Here is a 19,459-nt window from a genome sequence, read left to right as displayed (position 1 = left end):
TTCTCTCTCTCTTTCTCTCTCTCTTTCTCTCTCTCTTTCTCTCTCTCTTTCTCTCTCTCTTTCTCTCTCTCTTTCTCTCTCTCTTTCTCTCTCTTCCCCCTACAGCATATTTGGATTTGCCCCTCTTCTTACTCTGCTGTTAGCCTTCAGTGGAGAACGGGCATGCCATAAGTCGGCTTTCAGAATTTTCTTAGGCATCCATGCAGTCCTCTTGTGTTACACTGAAAAGTTTGTTTTAAATGAGCTCAGAGTCTTGAGGCCTTGACTTCTCTGTCTGAAGCTATCAAAATAGCCTCCCAGGAACATTTGCAGATAACTCTCTCTAGGGCCAACTAATGCAAAGAAAAACTTCTTAGGGTCTAAGGCGAACATCTTCTCTTTTTTTTTTTTTTTTTTTAAACTGCATCTGATTAAACTTCTTTCAGGAGAACTGGCAATTCAAATAGCACTAGGTGTTCAGTTAGAGAACCTGGGGGAAAAGAGGTGTAAAGATGGAAGCAGTTCATGGGTTTGGAGAGAAACCAGAATATAGACAGAGCCAGAAGACTCCCTGTAGATGCTTTGCTGTGAGTAAGCACATAAGCCTATCAAAATATGTCTTAATAATAGTTCTTTGAGGTGAGTCAATGGTTTTGGCTGTAACTGGCAAAAGCACCCTGCTAGGTAATAGCTGTCATATCCACCCAGATTTTAGGATGATTACATCTTTACTGAAAAATTAGGAAAGGTTTCCCCCTCACACTGTGTTACCCTTCTTGGAATTTGGTTGAACTAGTTCATTTCAGTGACTTTTTCTTAATAAGCTGAACATGTTCTTTGCAGTTGCAGTGAAGTCCATTGTTTAAAACTTGGCTTAACACTTTTTAGTAAATCCTTGTTATTAGTACTAAATTGAGGACTTTCTACAGTGCAGTGACTGGACTGACTTTAAAATTTTAAAAGCCAGCATCTGCTTTTTAATATGTTGATCACTTTACTTTGTAACTGATTAAAAAAGATGAAACGCTGGGACTGCACACTAGCATACAAAAAAATTTAATTTAAACAGAAAAACAGAAACCCAGTGACTTTAAAACCTTGAGTGTAAATCTGATTAATCACATTTTCTGTATTTGATTCTTATCTATCCTGCTTTATAGCTCTTCCATATAATGTGAAATTACCATACTCTTTCCTCCAAAAACTGATATTGAAACCAGATTCTGCTTGTTAAGCACATGCTATTTGAAGTTGATATGCGAGCACACTGGAGTTAATTGGTTCATAATATGGTCAAAGAAGAAAACACCTGTATTGTCTATGTGAGAAGAATCAGTAGTTTTTCTTACATAAAATAGAAGATCTTGGTTTTGTTCCCTACAGCTCAACACTTAAATAAGGCTCAGTAAGGCTTCAAAAAGTTATTACAAGATGTAGCAAACTAGCCAGGAGCCTTTTAGGACCTTTTATCAATTACAGTATTTTTGCTGTGAACGTGAGGATACCAAGTGATATCTTAGATGAGGTTTAGCAAATTGTGTCTCCTGAAGATTAAAGAAAAATAAATAAATCAATTTTCTTGGCATATGCTTTGTTCTCACTTCAATACAGAAGTTGGGATACAGGGTTTCAAAGGGCTGAATACTGCTATCAGATGTGATTGAGTAAATATTTTAATGTCTTTACTCTTTCGCTGTTAATATTTTAGGTTCTATACACGCTGGAAAGAATGGGAATCGTGGTATTCCCAGAGCTTTGGTTTACATTTCTCATTGCGAGAGGAACAGTGGCAGGAAGACTGGGCATTCATACTCTCTCTTGCGAGTCAGGTGAGAAAACTTCGCTTGTAAGCTTGCTGTTAGAAAGGTTATTTTAATCCCCTTGAACAGAAATTTCCAAAACTTGGAATGAATAAGAATTTTCATGAATAAGAATTTTTTCTTATAGCAGGAAACATTCCTGTTAAGCCAGCAATCTTAAGATAGTATTGGGTAGCCTCCTCCTACTGTGTTGTAAAATTTTATTTCAAAATCTGTAATTTCTGAGTTTACTGTTAAGCAGTACAAGGGTGCTAAAAAGAGTCTGGCTCTATCGGTGTCACAGCCAAGTCTGTAGAACAAACTGATACGCCATTGTCTACTTAATGTTTTGCCTCTTACCTCTAAGAACATACCTGCAAATTTGTAACCTGAAACTATTAAAACTTCAGCAAGCTGACATTTTGCTACTCCCTTCCAAAATACAAGTTATGTTCCTATAAGCTTCCAAATATAGCAATATTTTTAAACTCCTCCCTTACAGTACTTGCATGATTTTGGCATTATTTTATCATAACTATTCTTGGATGTGCTGTTTCCCTATCATTAAAAGGTATTTACCTTAACTTTTCTCAGATGAGTGAGTTATTTTTAGACTTAAACATTATGCAGAGCTGCATTTCTAACCAGAAAATGAAATATGGTAGATTGAATCTGGGAGATAGGACAAAGAATTATTATAAACAGATTAAGTTCTTCTGCAAGCTGAAATGTTTGTGCTTATCTCTAACTGATATGTAATAGTCTTCCAGTCTCTCATTTCCCCTACCAAAGCTAGATTACTCTTAAAAGGTCTTTCTCCCTCAACTTGGAGAATAGTTTTCAAATTTAAAAGTAAAGAATGATAAAGTTCTGTTTCAAGTGTTGTCTTGTTTGTGTTTGGTACAGCCTGGAGCAAGTTTGGAGCAGACACACATTTTTGTACTTGCACATATTCTTAGAAGACCAATTATAGTTTATGGAGTAAAATATTATAAGAGTTTCCGAGGAGAAACGTTAGGATATACCCGTTTTCAAGGTAAGCCTTTAGTTTTTAAACTTGTAAACTAAAGTTTAGTTTAGAGAAAGTTTTAGCTATAGACCATAAATTTAAAGGAGGTTGAAAGGAGAGTGATGTGTAAGCCTGAAGGAGATGGAATTACTGTGTACATAAATCTTTTTTACTGTTGTAAAGAACAAAACAAACCCCTCAAAACTTCCAGTTCTTCTTTTCTTAGAAACAGGAAGTTTGATAATTAAAGGACAAGGTATGTATAGCTGGCATGCTACGTGTAGCCATACTAAAAGAATTTTTGCCCTCCACTCAACATGCTTTTAATCAGTGACTTGTTTAACATGTTCTTTTAGTGAAAACTTAACAAAAGTTGTGATTTGTACTGCTCTAAGATACAGGAGGCTTAATAAAAGATAGAATTTGAAATTCTGTTTGTCACAGTATTAACTACTGTAAACATTCATTTTGTAAACTGAGTTATATTTAGCGCTTCCTGAAGGAAGTTGTCCAGTGTGCTTCATAAGCCTGGGGGAGAGACGGGCAAAAGGTGAGACAGCGTTTACGTTGGTATAGGTCCTCAGCAGAGGGGCGGCAGGATCTGCCCCTGCTCTCCTGCTTTCTCAGGCCGCAGGACCGTGCCTGGTCTTTCTGCAGCGCTGTAGGACTCGATTTGTGAAGCAGCCCTCAAGAGCAGGGAAGAGCCGTCACCCTTGGAGCACAAGGCGAGGGTGTGCAAAGAAAGGTAGAGAAAGGAAGGGAGGGTGGAGAATGAGAAAGTTGGAACAGAGGAAATAATATTTTTATTACTTTTTTTGTACTTGATTAATGCTGGCAACTGACTTGACTGTATGCCATAGAGGTTCAAAAGGAAGGAATGCTGCTCGTAAATGCTCTGCCAATAGCTTATTGTTTGAGGCATCAGATTAGGAAGCTTTATTACGCGTGATTACAAAATATTGGTCAACTGATAATGTAAAGCTCATTTTCTGCAAAACTGAATTTCGTGATCTAGTTTTAATTTGTCTGATATGTTTGTGATTCACAGTTTACAACTAATGTGATGTAAATACTGACCTATTTCTCAGCTAGTACTATAATTTTGCATACCTTGTTCAGGTTCTTGCTGACTGTTTCTCAGTCTTCTGGGCAAACAGCCCAGCCATCGTTAGGATAAATATGAAGATGTTATTTTGTTTAGGTGACTGCAGTCCAGTTTTGCTTAGACTGGTACTTGTGGATTTCTAGAGATGTGTATTCTATTTTGCAAGCCAAATATATGCATTTGGGCAACTTGCCTGTGTGTTAGATGCTAATACTTTAATATTTCCCTGTCTGTAGAAAAAAAAAAAATAACAGAGGGGATTGGGAGCATCTGTATGTGCTCAACAGTAAACAGAACGAATGAGGAAAGAATTGTTGAGTTGGGAAACTGCAGCTGTGTTGCAGGGTGCTAGGGCATGTGCGTTTTGCCCATGGTCATCTTCCTGGCCTCAAGCATATCTGCTTGTCTACTAGTCTACAGTTGTTTCCGTCTATACATCACTATTTATTATAGCTTAGTAGACAGTTTCTTGAAACAGGTCTAGAAGTCTCTTTCTGTGATTTTAAAAAAAGTAAAGTAGCTTTGGAAGTTGGCAAACACATAATACATCAAAGAACTCCAGGCTGTAGAATTAATGTCAAATGTAGAACTTAAGTATTTAGTCTTCAGAAAAATCTAAGAAGCTGTTTGGCTTGTAAGTTTTGGGCAGTCGAAAGCCTTTATAAGGTGAATGAGGATTATTTGTTGTTGTTGATAGCAGGTGAAATACCTGCTTTGTGTAGTTAAATGTTATATTTCATTTAAGGTGATAAAAGTATAGACTGGGAAAGAACAGTTATTAGTAACGTACAAATCTGATACTTCAAGTCTGTGTTGTATTTAACCTGAAGGCTCAGTGGTCTGCTTGCTTCTGGGAAGCTTTGAAGTGCTTCGTGTTTTGTGATTCACTTTTATAACAACTAGACTGTGTTTAAGATCACACTTGCCAAAACAGAGCTTTTAAATAGCTTAACACTGTGATTAAATTTGTAGCACCCTGCAGTGTGTGGACCCCCTGTCCACCACCCAAACCGTAACCTTCTCCCTGGTGATAACCCTTTTTCTTTAGGTAGTCCTTGCTGCAGACTGGCGGCCCTGCCAGAACTGCTGGGAATCCCATGACTGATAGCCTCTTCGTTTCCTAGAATGCGGTTGACTGTCAGCGCTTCTTTAAACATTAAAGATTTGACAGCGAAAGTTCCATTTTATGCAGCCTTAAGTATTCACCCGGTGTAGCTGCATACACTTAGTGGCATGAATATACAGCTTTTAAAATTAAACAGGAAAAAAGATGACTGACTCAAATATCATCAGATCGGATTTGAGAAACTGAATCCGGTGTGGGTGGCTTCCAGGACAGGTGTAAGCCTATAGTCTGTCTTTTCTGTGGCTTACAGGTGTGTCTACTTTTTTTTCAAACTACCTTCGCAGTTGCTGACCAGCTCATTTTACAAATCTTGCAAGCACTTGGGGCTATTGCTGATACTGCATGAAATGCTCTTCTCCTGGAGCTCACCACAGGACGCTGAGGGAGGAGGACAAGCGTAATACAGCGTTCTGTCGGGGGGAAACTATTCGTGTGGCATTTGTTACTAAAATAAACGGGCCAATCGTGAAAAAGTTGGTGTAAACACTTCCAGAAAGTTGCCGAATTTTAATGTAGAGATTACGTTGAGGCGAAGAGGTTAGTTGCGCTCCTGAGGAGCTGTTTTTGAACAGGGCAGGTACCCGTGGGTTGCGCAGGAGTTGTACGTTGCGAGATGAAATGATTGACACTCATGAAGGTCAGAGCCTTTGCTTATCTAGTGACTTCTGCAGCCCTGACAACACTGAATAGTGCTTGCTGCTAAAACGCACCAGACCGGGACAGAAGGGCATCAGCTCTCTAATGGAAGTCTCCTCTGAAGAGCTGGCGCTATTTGTGTGTGGAAGCTTTTATTACATCTCTGAATTATTTGGAGGAAAGGGTATTTTTTGTTGTTTTTTTTGGGGGGGGGGGAGGAGGAAAGGGGTGACCCCCTGAGGGTGCTGGCAGTGGTGCTCTCTGTACATGTTGGTGGGTCAGTGAGTCCTTCCAGAACTGCCGTTGACCAGGAAATGAAGCCTTACAAAATCGTGGATTTGATCCAAAAATATCTTCCAAACTCCTGGTACAGGAGAGGAGATGGAAGCGTGCATGGCTTGGGGGGTGGTGGGTGGAGATGAGAGTGGTCCTTTAATGAGTGGTATGTTATTATGGAGGACCTGTTTCCGTAGTACTTCTCTCTGAGGGTTTCTGCTCTTGGTACGGGCGGAGGCAGAAACGATCGCTGAATGTCCTTGCTTTTTTTGCTTTTCGTATTAGTACTTTAATACTGCTAAGACACCCTAACATGCTAAGACATATTCCTGCCGACATGTTATTTTTCTTATATCTTTGAATTTTGACCAAATGTTTGGATAAACTTTCTTTGCCAAAATGTAAAGGCTTGAAACTTTTCGAAACACTTACCCCTTGTTCTCTATCTTTTTCTTTTTCAAACCGAGTTCATTTTGTGTTCAGTATTGAATTATGGTGAGACTTAATCGTAATGGAGGATGGGAGGAAGGGGAAGCTAAGAAGATACGTGGATTTGTCCTCAAATCTAGATATTTGTAAAAACTTGTGTGAATCTTAATCTGAAAGAACTGGAAAATATTAAGGTATTTCTTGATTGCCATTTCAAGAACGTGGGAAAAGGGGACAAATATTTACCAGTGGCTCTCACTAAATTTTGTGGCAGCAAAGGAAAATGGGTTTTAAACTTGAACAAGCTCCCCACAAACCACCCCTGCCTCAGATTTCCATTTTAACGTTGCCCTTCAGTACCCATGAATGTTGCAGGAGAAATGAAGCGCTTTGTGTTTTGCTGCAGCGTCTGTTCCTAACTTACTGGCAGCACTGTACTATGAAAGGTTGCTATGCTACATGTGCACTTAAGTTTATGCATGGCTATTTTTAAACTGTCACAAGGTAAGGCATGCTTTTGCTCAAGTTCTCTTGCAGCACACCAAGGACTATGTTCCTAGAAGAAAAGAGTTCTAGTTTTATTTTGAGGCTTGCTGCACCTCAAGCAAATTACTGCCTTTATTTCTAAAAATGGCAGGGAGAAAAACTGCAGTCTCTCTCAGAACCTGCGACGTCACTAGTTTGTTGTATCTGAGCAGAATAGCGTAAGCTCAGTATGCATAACTGTTGCAACTTAATTTAGTCTATTAATGCGAAGTTTAAAAGACCAATCGTCTCTGATTGACGTGGGACACATACTTAGGTATTGAATGGTATTTGGTGCAGTAAGTTTCTTTTAATGATAGATTTTGCAAGCAGATGGCAGAATTTTTGGTTCTGGTAAAAATAGACATGTAGCTGTAGCTTTTTTTTCTTTTTTTTGTGATGCAGAATCTGTATGTGGCTTTTTTGGGGGGTGGTGGTGGTGGTGGTTGTTAGAAAAGTTGCCAAATATGAAAGACTGTTTTTCAAGCCTTATTTTTATTAATTGTTGTACTATAGATTATAGATTCTAGGGGACTGATAATGTGGTAGTGTTGGAATTCCAATCCCATTTCTGTCTAAACTTGTACAGCTGCAGATATACTTTACTAATCTCATGATCTAACCCAGAGATAATGAGCTGCGCTGAAAGGTGCGACCCATATTAGTGTAGATCAAACCAAGTGTGTGTTAAATGCTTGGAACATCCTGGTGTTACTGCGTTTAGCCAACAGCAACAAACTGCTATTTTGTATCAAAATGCTTCATTATTGAAGATCAGCGTTCTGAGCCTTATCCTTTGTTTTAATTTCTTGTAGGTGTATATTTGCCTTTGTTATGGGAACAGAGTTTTTGTTGGAAAAGTCCGATTGCTCTGGGCTACACAAGGGGCCATTTCTCTGCTCTGGTTGCCATGGAGAACGATGGTTATGGCAATCGAGGTGCTGGTGCTAACTTGAACACTGACGATGATGTTACTGTTACTTTTTTACCATTGGTTGATAGTGAGAGGAAACTATTGCACATTCACTTCCTTTCTGCTCAAGAGGTAAGAAAAATTTTCATAGCTGATGGTTTGCACAGCTGCTTCTAAGCTGTGGTCAGAGCAATCTCTGTATCTCTGTATGTATTTGCATTTCTAAGAATTATAAAGGAATATGCTGGTCCCTTCCCTGTCACCTGAGCTGGTATCTGAAAGATATTTTCTGACATATTTGGTGCTTATTTATAAGCTTGTAAGCTGAAATTAAATGCTCTATACATGTGAATAAAGATGTACCTTGAAAAGGACCTAGAAATAAGGATTCTGATTTTAATGCCAGGCTGAAATCAGTCTTTCTTTTATGGATGTAACATAAATACTGGCCAGTATTTGCAGCACGCTCTGCTTTTTTTTTTTTTTTAATTCTTCTGATGAAACTTTGCTCGTTTCTTCTTTAATAACTCTGATAATGACAGAGAACCACTTCAGTAAGGTTTATATGTGGGCGAAGGGAGAGGAGGAGTGGAAAATCTTATGGCTTTTCAATTCTGAAAACTCGAAACCATTGTGTAAAGCAGCCATCCTGTAGATGAAGGAGGAAAAGTACGGACTGCAAGTTCAGAGAGGAGTATTTTTCAGCAAGCCACAGCATTAATCATGTCTCAGAAAAGGAAATGTTTTGTGTTAAGTACTGCTAGACTCCTAAAAACCGCTTTGTAAAGCCAGAAGGTTCTTACAAGACCCATCCTCCTTATGCAGTGCCTACTACGAATAATCAGTTGCTTACAAGTAATTGATATGTGGGAAGACTATATTGGAAGTATTTTGAAAAACTTAGAGGGGAAGAATAATTCTGAAGCTTTCCAATTTTTGGTTGAAAACACAGTGCACATCAGTTTGGCTTTTAATGATATTTTTTGTAGACTGTCAGCTACTGTGAAGCAGTATGCTAGTGCTGTCCGCTTGGGAAAGGACCCATATTACCTAGGTGTATCACAATGTCACAGGCGGCTGCTTTAAACTTGCCGGTGACGTTTCAGTCCTCGTTCTGACTTTTTTTTTTTCTTTTTTTTCTTTTCTCTCCCAAAGATAGGTAATGAAGAGCAGCAAGAAAAGCTGCTTCGGGAGTGGCTGGACTGCTGCGTGACCGAAGGAGGAGTTCTCGTTGCTATGCAGAAGAGCTCTCGTAGGCGCAACCATCCTCTGGTCACCCAGATGGTGGAGAAGTGGCTTGATCGCTACCGACAGATCCGCCCTTGTACATCCCTTTCCGATGGTGAGGAAGATGAGGATGATGACGATGAATGATGATGGGATTGAAAAGAAAATTACCAGCGCATAGTGTCTGACCCGGAGTTAGCATTGTGCTATAGCAGTTCGTTGCGCAACGACCTAATTCTAGAAGAAACGTGCTGTAAAGGATTTTTCTGAGCGGCATGGGGAGAATCTAGAAGCTCATCTGCTGCGTGAAGAGAGCTAAATGGGCTGGACTACAGTTTGTACAAAAACAAAAAGAAACAAAAAAACAGCTAATTTTATTATCAAGACAGAAAAAAAACATTTTTCTTTCTGATTGTAAATCTGTCTATAAATGTACCGCATGTGGTTGTGTAAGAGGTTGTGTAATAGGAAAAGTATACCAGCATCTTAATTATTGCGAAGAAATTTTTCAACTAAGGGCACTTACGAAAGCACATGTTAGATGGATATCTGTTCCCTTTGAGATTCTTTTACAGTAGAACTTGGTATTCTACATCATCTTTTAGATACTCTGACACGTTTCCGTGGAAAGCCCTTTTATGTGAAATCTCACTAGTGCCCAAGTCAGATTGTGAGGTTTTTTTGTTTGCACAAAATATCCACAGCAAGTCGTAAGTAAAAATACTTTCATTATTTTACTAATATTTTAGTTACTGCTGTGCCCATTATAATAAAATCTAATATCTATGGAACAAACTGGAAGAGAAGCTAAATTTTTCATTGAGTGAAATGATCTGTTTCCTGAAAAAATATTTTATGTGTTTTTTTTCTTTCTAATAGTTAATAGATTCCTTCAATATGCTTAAGAATATTTATTCAGAGAAGTGACCTAAAATATAAGGGTTTTAGTGCAGTGAGCATATACTAAAAAAAATTGTGTGAAATTCAAGAACTCAGACATGATTGAGAATTTCAGATTGTCCAAACTCAGTCTTGCTGTGATACAAACTATCATTTTATCATTTATTCTTTCATCAAGTTAAACATTGCTGCAAATGAAAAAACACCTTTTTAAAGGGTTGCTCCTTGGTCATTAAATCTAGTGAGAAAACACATGGCAGTCCTAATTTAAAACAAAGAATCTATGCTAAAGTTGTTTTTACAAGCACTGTGTTATATATTTCTCAGTATGTAAACCTGGGAATTTCTTGCATGTTGATTGATGTGGCCATACTTAAACTTATGTAAGTTCCTAAGATTGTAAGTTCAGAGTATATTCTCCAGTAGAAATTTTATTATATTTGATAACTTTAGCCATGTAACCTGTAATGGATAAAGTTTATCTAAAGTCTCACTTAAACACTAAAGGTTAATGCCAATTTTTAAGTATACAGTGCAATTCAGGTTGTCTTGAAAAGCACTTTTGATGGTGTGGTGGTTGAATAAGGAATTCTGCAGTAGATGAAATTGTTTTAATTAGAATTTGGAAAGAAGCCCCATAGCACATATTTTTATGTAGTTCAGAGCTATGGAAACCCTGAGGAACTTGCTGCTTTTTTCTTCCAAATGCTGCTTAGATGGTGTTGAAACGTGCACAACTCCTACATAAACTTGGTGACAACACCAAAAGTATAGAAATAATGAAGTACTGTATTGACTTAGCGATTTCCCCATCACAGATTCCACTGAGGTTTATTATGAAATGTTTTCACGTTTTTGGCCATTAGCTCTCCTCCGATTGGTGCATGCGCAAATTTTCAGGTAAAAGAATGCATGTTTATCTGCAATATACGTATGATTTACCTGAATTAAATAGGCAAATCGCAGATACTGAAGAGGTTCCTTACAAGCATATAGTCCTGTTCCAAGTTTGCTTTCTAAACTGATACTTTTTTTTTGTCCTTATTCCGATTTCTTCTTACCTTGCAGTGAAATCCTTGTATACCTTGTCTAGATGATGACTTAAAAGAATTTCTGTCGGGGAAGCAAATGCAGAGTAAGCCGGGATGAGAGTTTACATTATATGAGCTGGTCTGCACTGTCCGCTTGGGTGGCTGTTGTTCTTCTGACGTGGTGTAACCGAGTACGCTTTTGGAAGGTCCTTTTAGTTCAGGGCTGAGCATCCCAGCAGAGGAACTACACGTGCAATGACCAGATCGCTGCAAATTCACATCCCGGCTTGCCCAGGGCTAACTTCCCGATGCGGACGTCCGTTTAAATAGACGAAAGATGGGCTCCTACCTTCAGCAGGCTACTTCAAGGGACGTGCAAAACCTTGTGCAAAGCTTCATCCCGGCCCCCCGCCCCTCTGGATTTGCAGGAATGTTCCGTTTAAGGAAGTAAAGCTTCCTTGTAAAATGGGGAGAGAAACCAATGTGAAAATCTACCTTGAGTCAAACCCTCCTAAGAGCAGCACGCCGTTCCCGCTCTCCTAGCGCGCTACCTGGGCAGCCTGCGTTGTGGTCGCCTTACCCCCGTCCCCGGCAAACTCTTTACAGAGCAAGTGGAAGTTACCGTGCAGTTACTGCTGTTCTTAAAAAGCATGCACCGTGCTCTCTGATACCCAGCTAGTTCTGGTGGGAGAGGACAGTCCTGGTACTTCAGAGCTTTTGGGCTTTCTCACTCGTTACTGTTTTGTTCTGATGTGCTGTAAAATGGTATGTTCAGGTTAATGAGCTTCGCCGGGCGTTTCGGAGCTGGCGAAGTGTCTCTCTTCAAAATCAAAGTGATCCAAACCTCATGTACCTGTAGATTAAAGAGCTGCAAACCCTTGCTTTGTGCTAGCACAGTAGTCAGTGTATGTTAATGGGTACTCTCCTTGAATTACATACTTGAAGGTTTACAAATACTGATGCTAATTTGCAAATGCTACCTTGCAGCTTGTTGGCAAGTTCTGCTCTCTAAGCCAAGTACATATAAAAGTTGTTTTCCTGATATTATTTTCCCTATATTTTTGCTCGCAGTAGCACATTCTTTCCTAGCACAGAACTTGGCTTTTCGTTGCTACCTCCTTTACATCTGGTCATTTTTCTAGTTTATTTATGAATTCCTCAGTGAAAAAAATCTGTTTCTTTTAATATATTAAAACTTAGTAATTCTGGATTCTTCCAGAGTTCTGCTGCATGGCTTATGGCAAGTATTATTAGAATGTGTTTACTCCATTAGCAAAGCAGCTTTGCTTGCATTTAGAGACCCTTATTTAATTTCTTCTCCCCTCCACCTCCTTTTGTTCAGTAACTTTCCTTCACCCCCCCTTTTTTTTTTTTTTGGTTTTATTTAGTGTCTGTCGCCTTCAAGCTGCTCGTTTCAAACTCCTCTGACATCCTCGATCAATGGAAAGGCTCCTGTCTGCCTTTCGCGAGTGTGAAAACAGCAGTATGGCTCCCTGTCAGCAAGTAACAGGCACAAATCTCGAGCAGCAACTATTTATCTGCTGTTTCCTCGTGCAGGAACCTTCCACCGGGAAGGCGCAGCAGACTGCTTCACGCTGCGTCCGGGTACCTGAACTGCGGTGATGCTCTTCCCTTTCCGCTTCCATGTAATCTCTTTGCATATTTTGCTGGTGTTTGCACTACAGACACTTGAAACCCAAAAGTGGAGGGTAACTTTCAAAACTGCAGTCTGTTACTAAAATGCTTACTTTAGTCTGCAATCCTTGAATCTCTTTTTTTTCCTTTTTTTTTTTTTTTTTTTTTCCTCTTGTTGAACTTGTAGCACTTTAGTCGAAAGCTATCTGCCTACCTTTGCCCCTGGGGTTTGGGGTTTTCCGGAGGGTGGGTTTGGGGTGCGGGATGAGAAATACAGCATTTGCCGCTCTGAGGTTTGGGCCGGGCCTCTGCCGCTCCTGGTGCAGAGTCCGCTGCTGGCCATGGATGCACGAGGAGCCCCCGGCACAGAGCCTCTTCCGCAGGAAAGGGTTTGCACCCGTCCGCAATGCGCCTGCTTATTTGAAAACAAATGAAAGTACCAGAGCTAGTTTATTTTTAAAGTAATTCTAAACCTTAACATGAATTAAATGTTTTCTCTTGGTTTTTACCGTCATTTCAATGTTTCCCAAATATCTTCTTTGTAACTAACCTGTTTTATCCTCCTGGTTTCTCCTGGTGTTTATGGATAATCACTGCTGTGCTATGTTGATCATTGACAAAGACTGGTCACTTGTCTATGAAATGTGACCTCTTTTTTTTTTTAAACATGTTTGAAGCTGGTAACTAGTTTTCAGTTTAATTTAAAGCAAACAAAAAAAAATACAGAGTTTTGTAACCTAGACACTTTTTGGTTTCAGCTTTTTTTTTTTTTTAAAGTCCCTTTCCAGACCATGTTCTTTGCCCCATCTAATGAGGTGGATGCTGGCACTCTTAATGCAATTTAAAAGACAGGGTGGAAACAAAACAGCCTCAGGCAAGAGGCTCGTGAGGCTTGAAGCTGCTAGCGCCTCTTGAGCCTGTTTTCAGCTTTGTTCTCTAGCAATTTGTTAATGCCTCTAACTTCTTGAGTATTTACAAAAATGTTTGACTGCTTAGGAAGGCAACTATTCCTCGCTTAATGGCAACCATACTGATCCCTTCTGTGTAGGCTGCAAATGATGTTCCACCCGATTCTAAATGTTAGCAAATCATAAATATATTTATAGTGATACTTTTTGCTTACGGATAGCACCACCAGAAGGTCCAGAGTAGGAAACCAGAGTCGGCAAGCGTCGCCTCGGCAGCGCAGTCGTAAAGCTGACGCAGAAGCGGCGAGCTGAGCCGAGTTCCTGCAGCGCTTCCCCGAGCGCGGTGGCGGAGGCCGAGGCCGCGTCCTCGGCGGTGCAAGTCCCCGCTGGGTTATGGTTGCCCCGACGGTAGGTGGTGCCGTCCGCCGCTGGAGCGTCGGAGCCGTGCGGGAGCCAGGCTGGAGGCACCGGCGCGATGGTGTCCGGCTTCGGAGGAGCCCGCCGGGAGCAGAGCCGCCTCTACGGGGCAGCGCGCGTTCTCGGGGGCCGCAGCGTGGAGCGGTATTGAAACTGCAGTGAGAGCTCTTGCCTTTCAGAAATTATAGAAATTTTATCACTTTTTATTGAAAACTGCACTGAACGCTAAATGTCCACCTTTACAATAAACAAATACAATAACGGTAACACACTAAAACAAAACATACTTCCGATAGCCATTGGTTTTTTTTTCTGTTTGGGACAGCTTAAGCTTTTTTGTCACAGAAACAGGAATGTACCCATACAAAGGCTCAAAATAGGCCATCTTTTTAAAAACAAAAAGGCGATGATTCACAAAAGACTATGAATATAACATGTAACTAGTTGATACAAATCTAATAGGATTTGTTAAAATCAGTCACATCTAATAACACATTTTGAAGTGTTCTTGTATAAAATATCACGTGAAGAAAAGAAGACTTTATCAATGTCTAAAAAAGTGGGTTTTGTTCATAGACAGTCTGACAAGTTACCATAAAAAGTGTTTCCTGAGACATAAGGAAATGCAACATTATTCTTGAACCCTTTCCAGCTCAAGACTTTTTCCACTTGATAAAATAGCTGCAGATTTAAAACTGAGAAAATACATCTGAGTACAAATAGTGTGTGAAATTTAATACTTTTTTTTTTTTTCCTTTTTTCTTTCCTTGCCCCGTTGGAGGGCGCGAGCGCATGCACAGCTGCTCGTACGGAGGGTCGGGGGCAGAGGGGAGCCGGGCAGTTTGTTTCTCGCTAGTTTGGGAGGGCGGCAGCCGGTGCCGGGAGCCTTTGCCGCCCTCCCTGCTCTAAGCTTCCCGGCTGCAATGGCTTTGCCTTAAACCCAGCGGGAGAACTTCTGTTACATGTCACTGGCCCTGTGAGACTGCAAAAAAAAAAAGAAAAAAAAAAAAAGGTTGTTTTTTCTTCTTCCATTCTAAGCCAGTATTGATGCCTCTCGTTAGAAGAGGTAACCAGATACAAGAGTAAGGAAAGGGCTGAAGCCACATAATGGTTTCCTCTTAAATTTCTAAGTTAACTCTGTAAGGATTGCTTAATGCAATTATTTGAAAACAGGTGCAGAAGCCCTGTTCTTCCCAAGGAATTGAGGGAAAAATCTATTTTTTAATTCATGTGATTGATGCACAGATGAAGGAAACTTAACACACAATAACAGAAGTTGATCATTAATGTATCACATCCTAGTTTTCAGCGCTTCAGCAAGCAGATGACTTCTTCAGGGCTTCTCCCCAGTCTTGACTGCTATCACTTTGTCGTTAACACTGGAACATCAATGATGCATCTGTCCAAAATCAACATTACAAATTTTGTATCAAATTTTAAGTTCATGTATAACTTCCTTTCCAATGTCTCTTGGTCCCAAGTTTATTGAACGATTTTTTTTTATTATTTTTTAAGTTATCTGCTATTGCTCGTTGGGGTGTTCCCTGTTGTCCCCGTGTTTTGTGGGCTGGTTAGGCGATGGAGCTTGGGAAGGATGTGCCACGGTTGGAAGATTGTGAGTAACAGGGATGCCGCCGGGAATGATGCCCTCCATGGCTGCTGGTATTCCTCCTGGGGCGACGCTGACCATGCCAGGCGGGTACCTGCGGGGGAGAGAGAGCCAGCGCTCAGTGGCGCAGAGCATCGCCCCGACAGCCGCTTCGGAGACTTTGGAGGAAACGGGAGCAACGGTGTCCTGCTCCTCCACTACCCTTGGCCTGTTTATTCCTTTAAGTTACAAAGGATAAAGTTAAACTAACGCTGCTGTGGGTCAACATCGCTCTTCTTCGTCCAACGTGCACGACCCCCTCCTCCCTCCCTGCCCTCTTGGCAGCGTCTCAATATTTCCAGTTGTGTAGAGGTATGAACAGTCATGGCAATAAATGGTGACACTAGTCTTAAAAAATGCATTTGTTACATTAAGAATAATTTGAAATAAGCACCATGGTAGGCTTAATGCCAAAGCTCAAAGTAGTGATTTGCAAGCAAAGGCACTGCAGATACTTTGCATATATATATATATATATATATATATATGAAAAAAATATATAAGTTTTAAACAAAAGCAAGCTTTGGCTAAAGAAGAAATCCTTTGCCTGCAGTACTTGATGAGCCAATGTGGTTTATGCTTTAAAAGGGAAAGGAAGGTGGTTTTATTTATATAGATCACTTTTTCATACATGTACCAAAAAAACCCCAACCACCCAAACCTCCAGTGACAGAGAAGAGCTGAAGATGACGATGCAGGCTCTATTTATTTTATTTTACATGCGCTCAGACTGTTGTCAGCCTTTGCAGCACTGTTTGCCGAAGGTTGGGACTGTTCTCTGAACGCCAAGAGCACAGAGCCATGATGCCGTAAGCACCAGTAACAACTTCTGGTGCCTCAGCTGCATAAGGAGATGAATAATAATTTTCAAACGCAGATAATTTTTCAAATCAGTTGCTGAAGGAAAGCAGCAGGTACAATAAATGCGTAATGGCCAGATACATAGATTTTTTCTTGCAGGAAAATGTCACATTCTGTTTTGCCAGCTGTGTACAGGCCCTGAAGGATCCTGGCCCTGATCCTGCAGTAGGTAGGTAGCACCAAGCATAAATCCCCTGGGTCCGGGCCACTATTACCTGCAAGACCTGGATTCACTGCAAATGAAGCCCTAATGCCTGAAGCGGAAGGTTCCTGTCAGCTATCGCCTGTTTGAAGCTATTTGAACAGGAACCGCTCGCGCTTTGGGAGTGCTTTTCTAAAAGTGCCGTGTTTGATGCCTACAAGGTGAGGCAGCTTTTTAGTATCCTGGAAGTACGTAGGCACAAAACAATTTCCCATAGCACGAACCAAAGGTGCTGCTAGCACAGCAGCCACCATCGGACTCCAGAAGCTAGTGCAAGAGGAAGGTAAAACAGCAAGTATTCCTCTCTCTCTCGCAGAGGTTTGGGTTTGCTTGTTTTGGTGGGTGTTTTTTTTTTTTTTTTTTTTCCCTTTTTTGCAGCTCATTCAGCTGAGAGCTGGGGGTGCAGGTCACCAGAGCGAGCATCCGAGCGGTTGTGTTTAATAGCGTTAGCGGCCATAGCGGCCGGGAGCCCAGCCGACCCTTTCTGAACCCGTTTCCGTGGCGTTTTCTGTGAACCCTAGGGCAGAATTTGCTCCGCGTGCAGAGGTGGTGCGTGACCGCGGCGGCTGCCCGCAGGTCTCCGGCGGGACGCCTGGGCCCGCTGCCCCGCGCAGCCGCCCGGCCTGGCTTCCTTTCGCACCTTCTGCCAGTTGTTAAGCCAGGAGAAGAGATTTTTCTCTTTTGACGAGATTAATCTCGTGAGGCATTTGGTAAGGAACTGTCCTCGACGCTTTCTGAAAAGTCAAATACGAGCCTGCGGTTTTAAATCACGCGTGCGTGTCGATACCTTTAAAGCTCTGCCCCAGATTTTTAAGCTTTCCCTTTTCTGAAGTTGAGCTGCCTCTTCCCTCCCGTAGCCAGAGGATGCGGCTGAAAATGGGGCTGGATCGAGTCCACCTTCCTTCGGAAGAGCAGGGCAAATTACACTTATTCCGCGGTCTCCTGGGGCCGGGCTCTGCCGGGCTTTGGAGGACAGAGCCACCGAGCCGCCCTGGGGCCGGGGCACCTCGCGGAGGCAGCGGCAAGGCACGAAAGCCAAGGCTTGCGCCCGCGGTGCCGGCACGCTTCGGAGCAGGACCAGGGCTTTTCCCCAAGGTTTTGATGCTTTTTTAATCCCGCAGGTCCAAGCGGGCATCCCTGGCCGCCTTGCAGGCTGCCCACGCTCCAGCTGAGGCCGCGCACCCGCCGGCGCCCATTGGCCCGTGCTGAGCTGTCCGAAGTGGAGCAATAAGTAACTCTAATATCTCCAGGATTTAGCGGAAATTAGGCCACAGTAACATGCACCTATGATGTTTGGCGTTTTATATTGGCTCGTTAATCCATGACGAGGAGGGCGACCTCGCCGGTTCCTGATGAGCACGTGGGAAACGCGGTGGGTGCTGGGTGGGGGGGGGTCACACGCATGCGGCTGGAGGCCCAAAGAGCCCCTCCGCGAGGGCCCCTCCGCTGAGCTGAGCCGAGCCGAGCCGGGCCCTTGCGCCAGCTTACCTGTACGTGGCACCATTGAGCTCTGGATGAATTGCTTGCTGATCTAGTACTGACCACGGAGCCGTTGTGACAAAGAATTCCTTATTCACGCAATTCCTTAGGCTTTCTGGGATGCGACCTGCAGCATTAGTCAAGGGAAGGATGCATCAGGCAAGCTATAGCTTTAGCGCTCTGTGATAAGCTACAATTTTTTCCAGTGGTGGAAAGGGGGGGAAAAAGTCCCCTTGTTTCAGAAAAACAATTTGGCTATCTATCTCATGGTGAAGGGTTAGAGACAAGACTGGGGCGTCCCTGCACCCGGGAACGCTGCAACCTGGGCTCGGCTGGGGCCAGCGGGCATGAAGCTGGGGCACGCAGCTTGCTCGGGGGGGGGGGGGGAACTTTGGGGACAAGAGAACAACCTTTTTCCTAGAATACGACAACGCTATCGCGGTGCTCGCAAGCTCTCTGAGAGCAACTCTGCTGCGCTCTTGGGTTAGCGCCATCAAAAGGGGCAGCAGTTGTTGCCCCACTGTCCCTTCCTGCCCGGCACGGGGCTGCTCATTGATTTAAAAAAAAATAAAAAATTCCCCAAATGCTTAGTGCTGGGAAAGGCAGGGTCTTGCCAAGCGGGAAGTCATTTTTTTCCCCCTCCACGTGTGGGCAGCATAACGAAAACGAGGCCAGGAAAACCCAGCCTCGCTGCTTTTTCCAGACAGCCAGGCTGAGGAGGCGGAAAGAGGAACGACCCCTGATTTCAGGGGCAGCTCTAACTCCTCGGCCCCCGTGAAAACGGGATTATAAACAAGGCGCCCAAATGACAGAAAAGCGCCCCGCGTCACAGGCAGCTGCGGCGCGAGCGTCTCGGGCGCGCGGCCAAGCGCGGGCGGCTTCGCGGGGGCGGCCGGTCCCTCCCTACCTGTGATGGCGCGCCGTATTTCAGTAGCAGCAGCCTCTCGCATCTCCAGCGACGCCTGCTCGCTGTACCAAGCCGTGTGCGGAGTACAGATCAAATTGGGAGCGTCTTTCAACGGGCCTTGAGCAAAACTAGAAGGGGCAGGTGGAAAAAAATCAATCGGTGTTGAGGAAGAGGGGGAAAAACCGGCAGAAAAATGGGGCAGCCGCGTGGACGCTGCTATGGAGGAGCAAGCGCGGCGTGCCAGCGCGGGACGGGGCTTTACCTGAACGGCTCCGACTCGTGCACGTCCAGCGCGGCCCCTCGTATCCGCCCCTCCTTCAGCGCTTGGGTTAAGGCCTTCTCGTCCACCAGCCCGCCGCGCGCCGTGTTCACCAGGAACGCGCCCTGCCTCATCTGGCGGCCGCCGGCGAGAGAGACGGCACCGTGAGGGCCGGGCACGGCGCCCCG

General features: G+C 42.9%; 2 protein-coding genes across 4 annotated transcripts in view; one reads left to right on the top strand and one right to left on the bottom strand.

Annotated features, from left to right (window-relative positions):
• The window catches only part of ZRANB1 (zinc finger RANBP2-type containing 1), a 48,778-nt gene extending 36,932 nt beyond the window's left edge, over positions 1–11,846 (top strand). For all 3 annotated transcript variants that reach the window (XM_026065693.1, XM_026065691.1, XM_026065692.1), the window contains 4 exons: positions 1,688–1,808; positions 2,685–2,814; positions 7,700–7,929; positions 8,953–11,846. In XM_026065693.1, the coding sequence (XP_025921478.1) occupies positions 1,688–1,808; positions 2,685–2,814; positions 7,700–7,929; positions 8,953–9,171 (700 nt within the window). In that variant the 3' untranslated portion in view covers positions 9,172–11,846. The remainder of the gene's footprint in view (positions 1–1,687; positions 1,809–2,684; positions 2,815–7,699; positions 7,930–8,952) is intronic.
• Positions 11,847–12,737: 891 nt separating this feature from the next.
• Positions 12,738–19,459, bottom strand: part of CTBP2 (C-terminal binding protein 2) — a 55,864-nt gene continuing 49,142 nt past the window's right edge. Inside the window, exons 6-9 of the mRNA XM_026065694.1 lie at positions 19,275–19,405; positions 19,013–19,140; positions 18,115–18,232; positions 12,738–15,618 (exon numbers count right to left, since the gene is read on the bottom strand). Of these exons, the coding sequence (XP_025921479.1) occupies positions 15,438–15,618; positions 18,115–18,232; positions 19,013–19,140; positions 19,275–19,405 (558 nt within the window). The 3' untranslated portion in view covers positions 12,738–15,437. The remainder of the gene's footprint in view (positions 15,619–18,114; positions 18,233–19,012; positions 19,141–19,274; positions 19,406–19,459) is intronic.

Source organism: Apteryx rowi, unplaced genomic scaffold, assembly GCF_003343035.1.
Source record: "Apteryx rowi isolate R43461 unplaced genomic scaffold, aptRow1 scaffold_23, whole genome shotgun sequence".
Taxonomy (NCBI): Eukaryota; Metazoa; Chordata; class Aves; order Apterygiformes; family Apterygidae; genus Apteryx; species Apteryx rowi.
The sequence above is the reverse complement of the archived record's forward strand: the minus strand, read 5'-3'. Positions and strand labels throughout refer to the sequence as shown.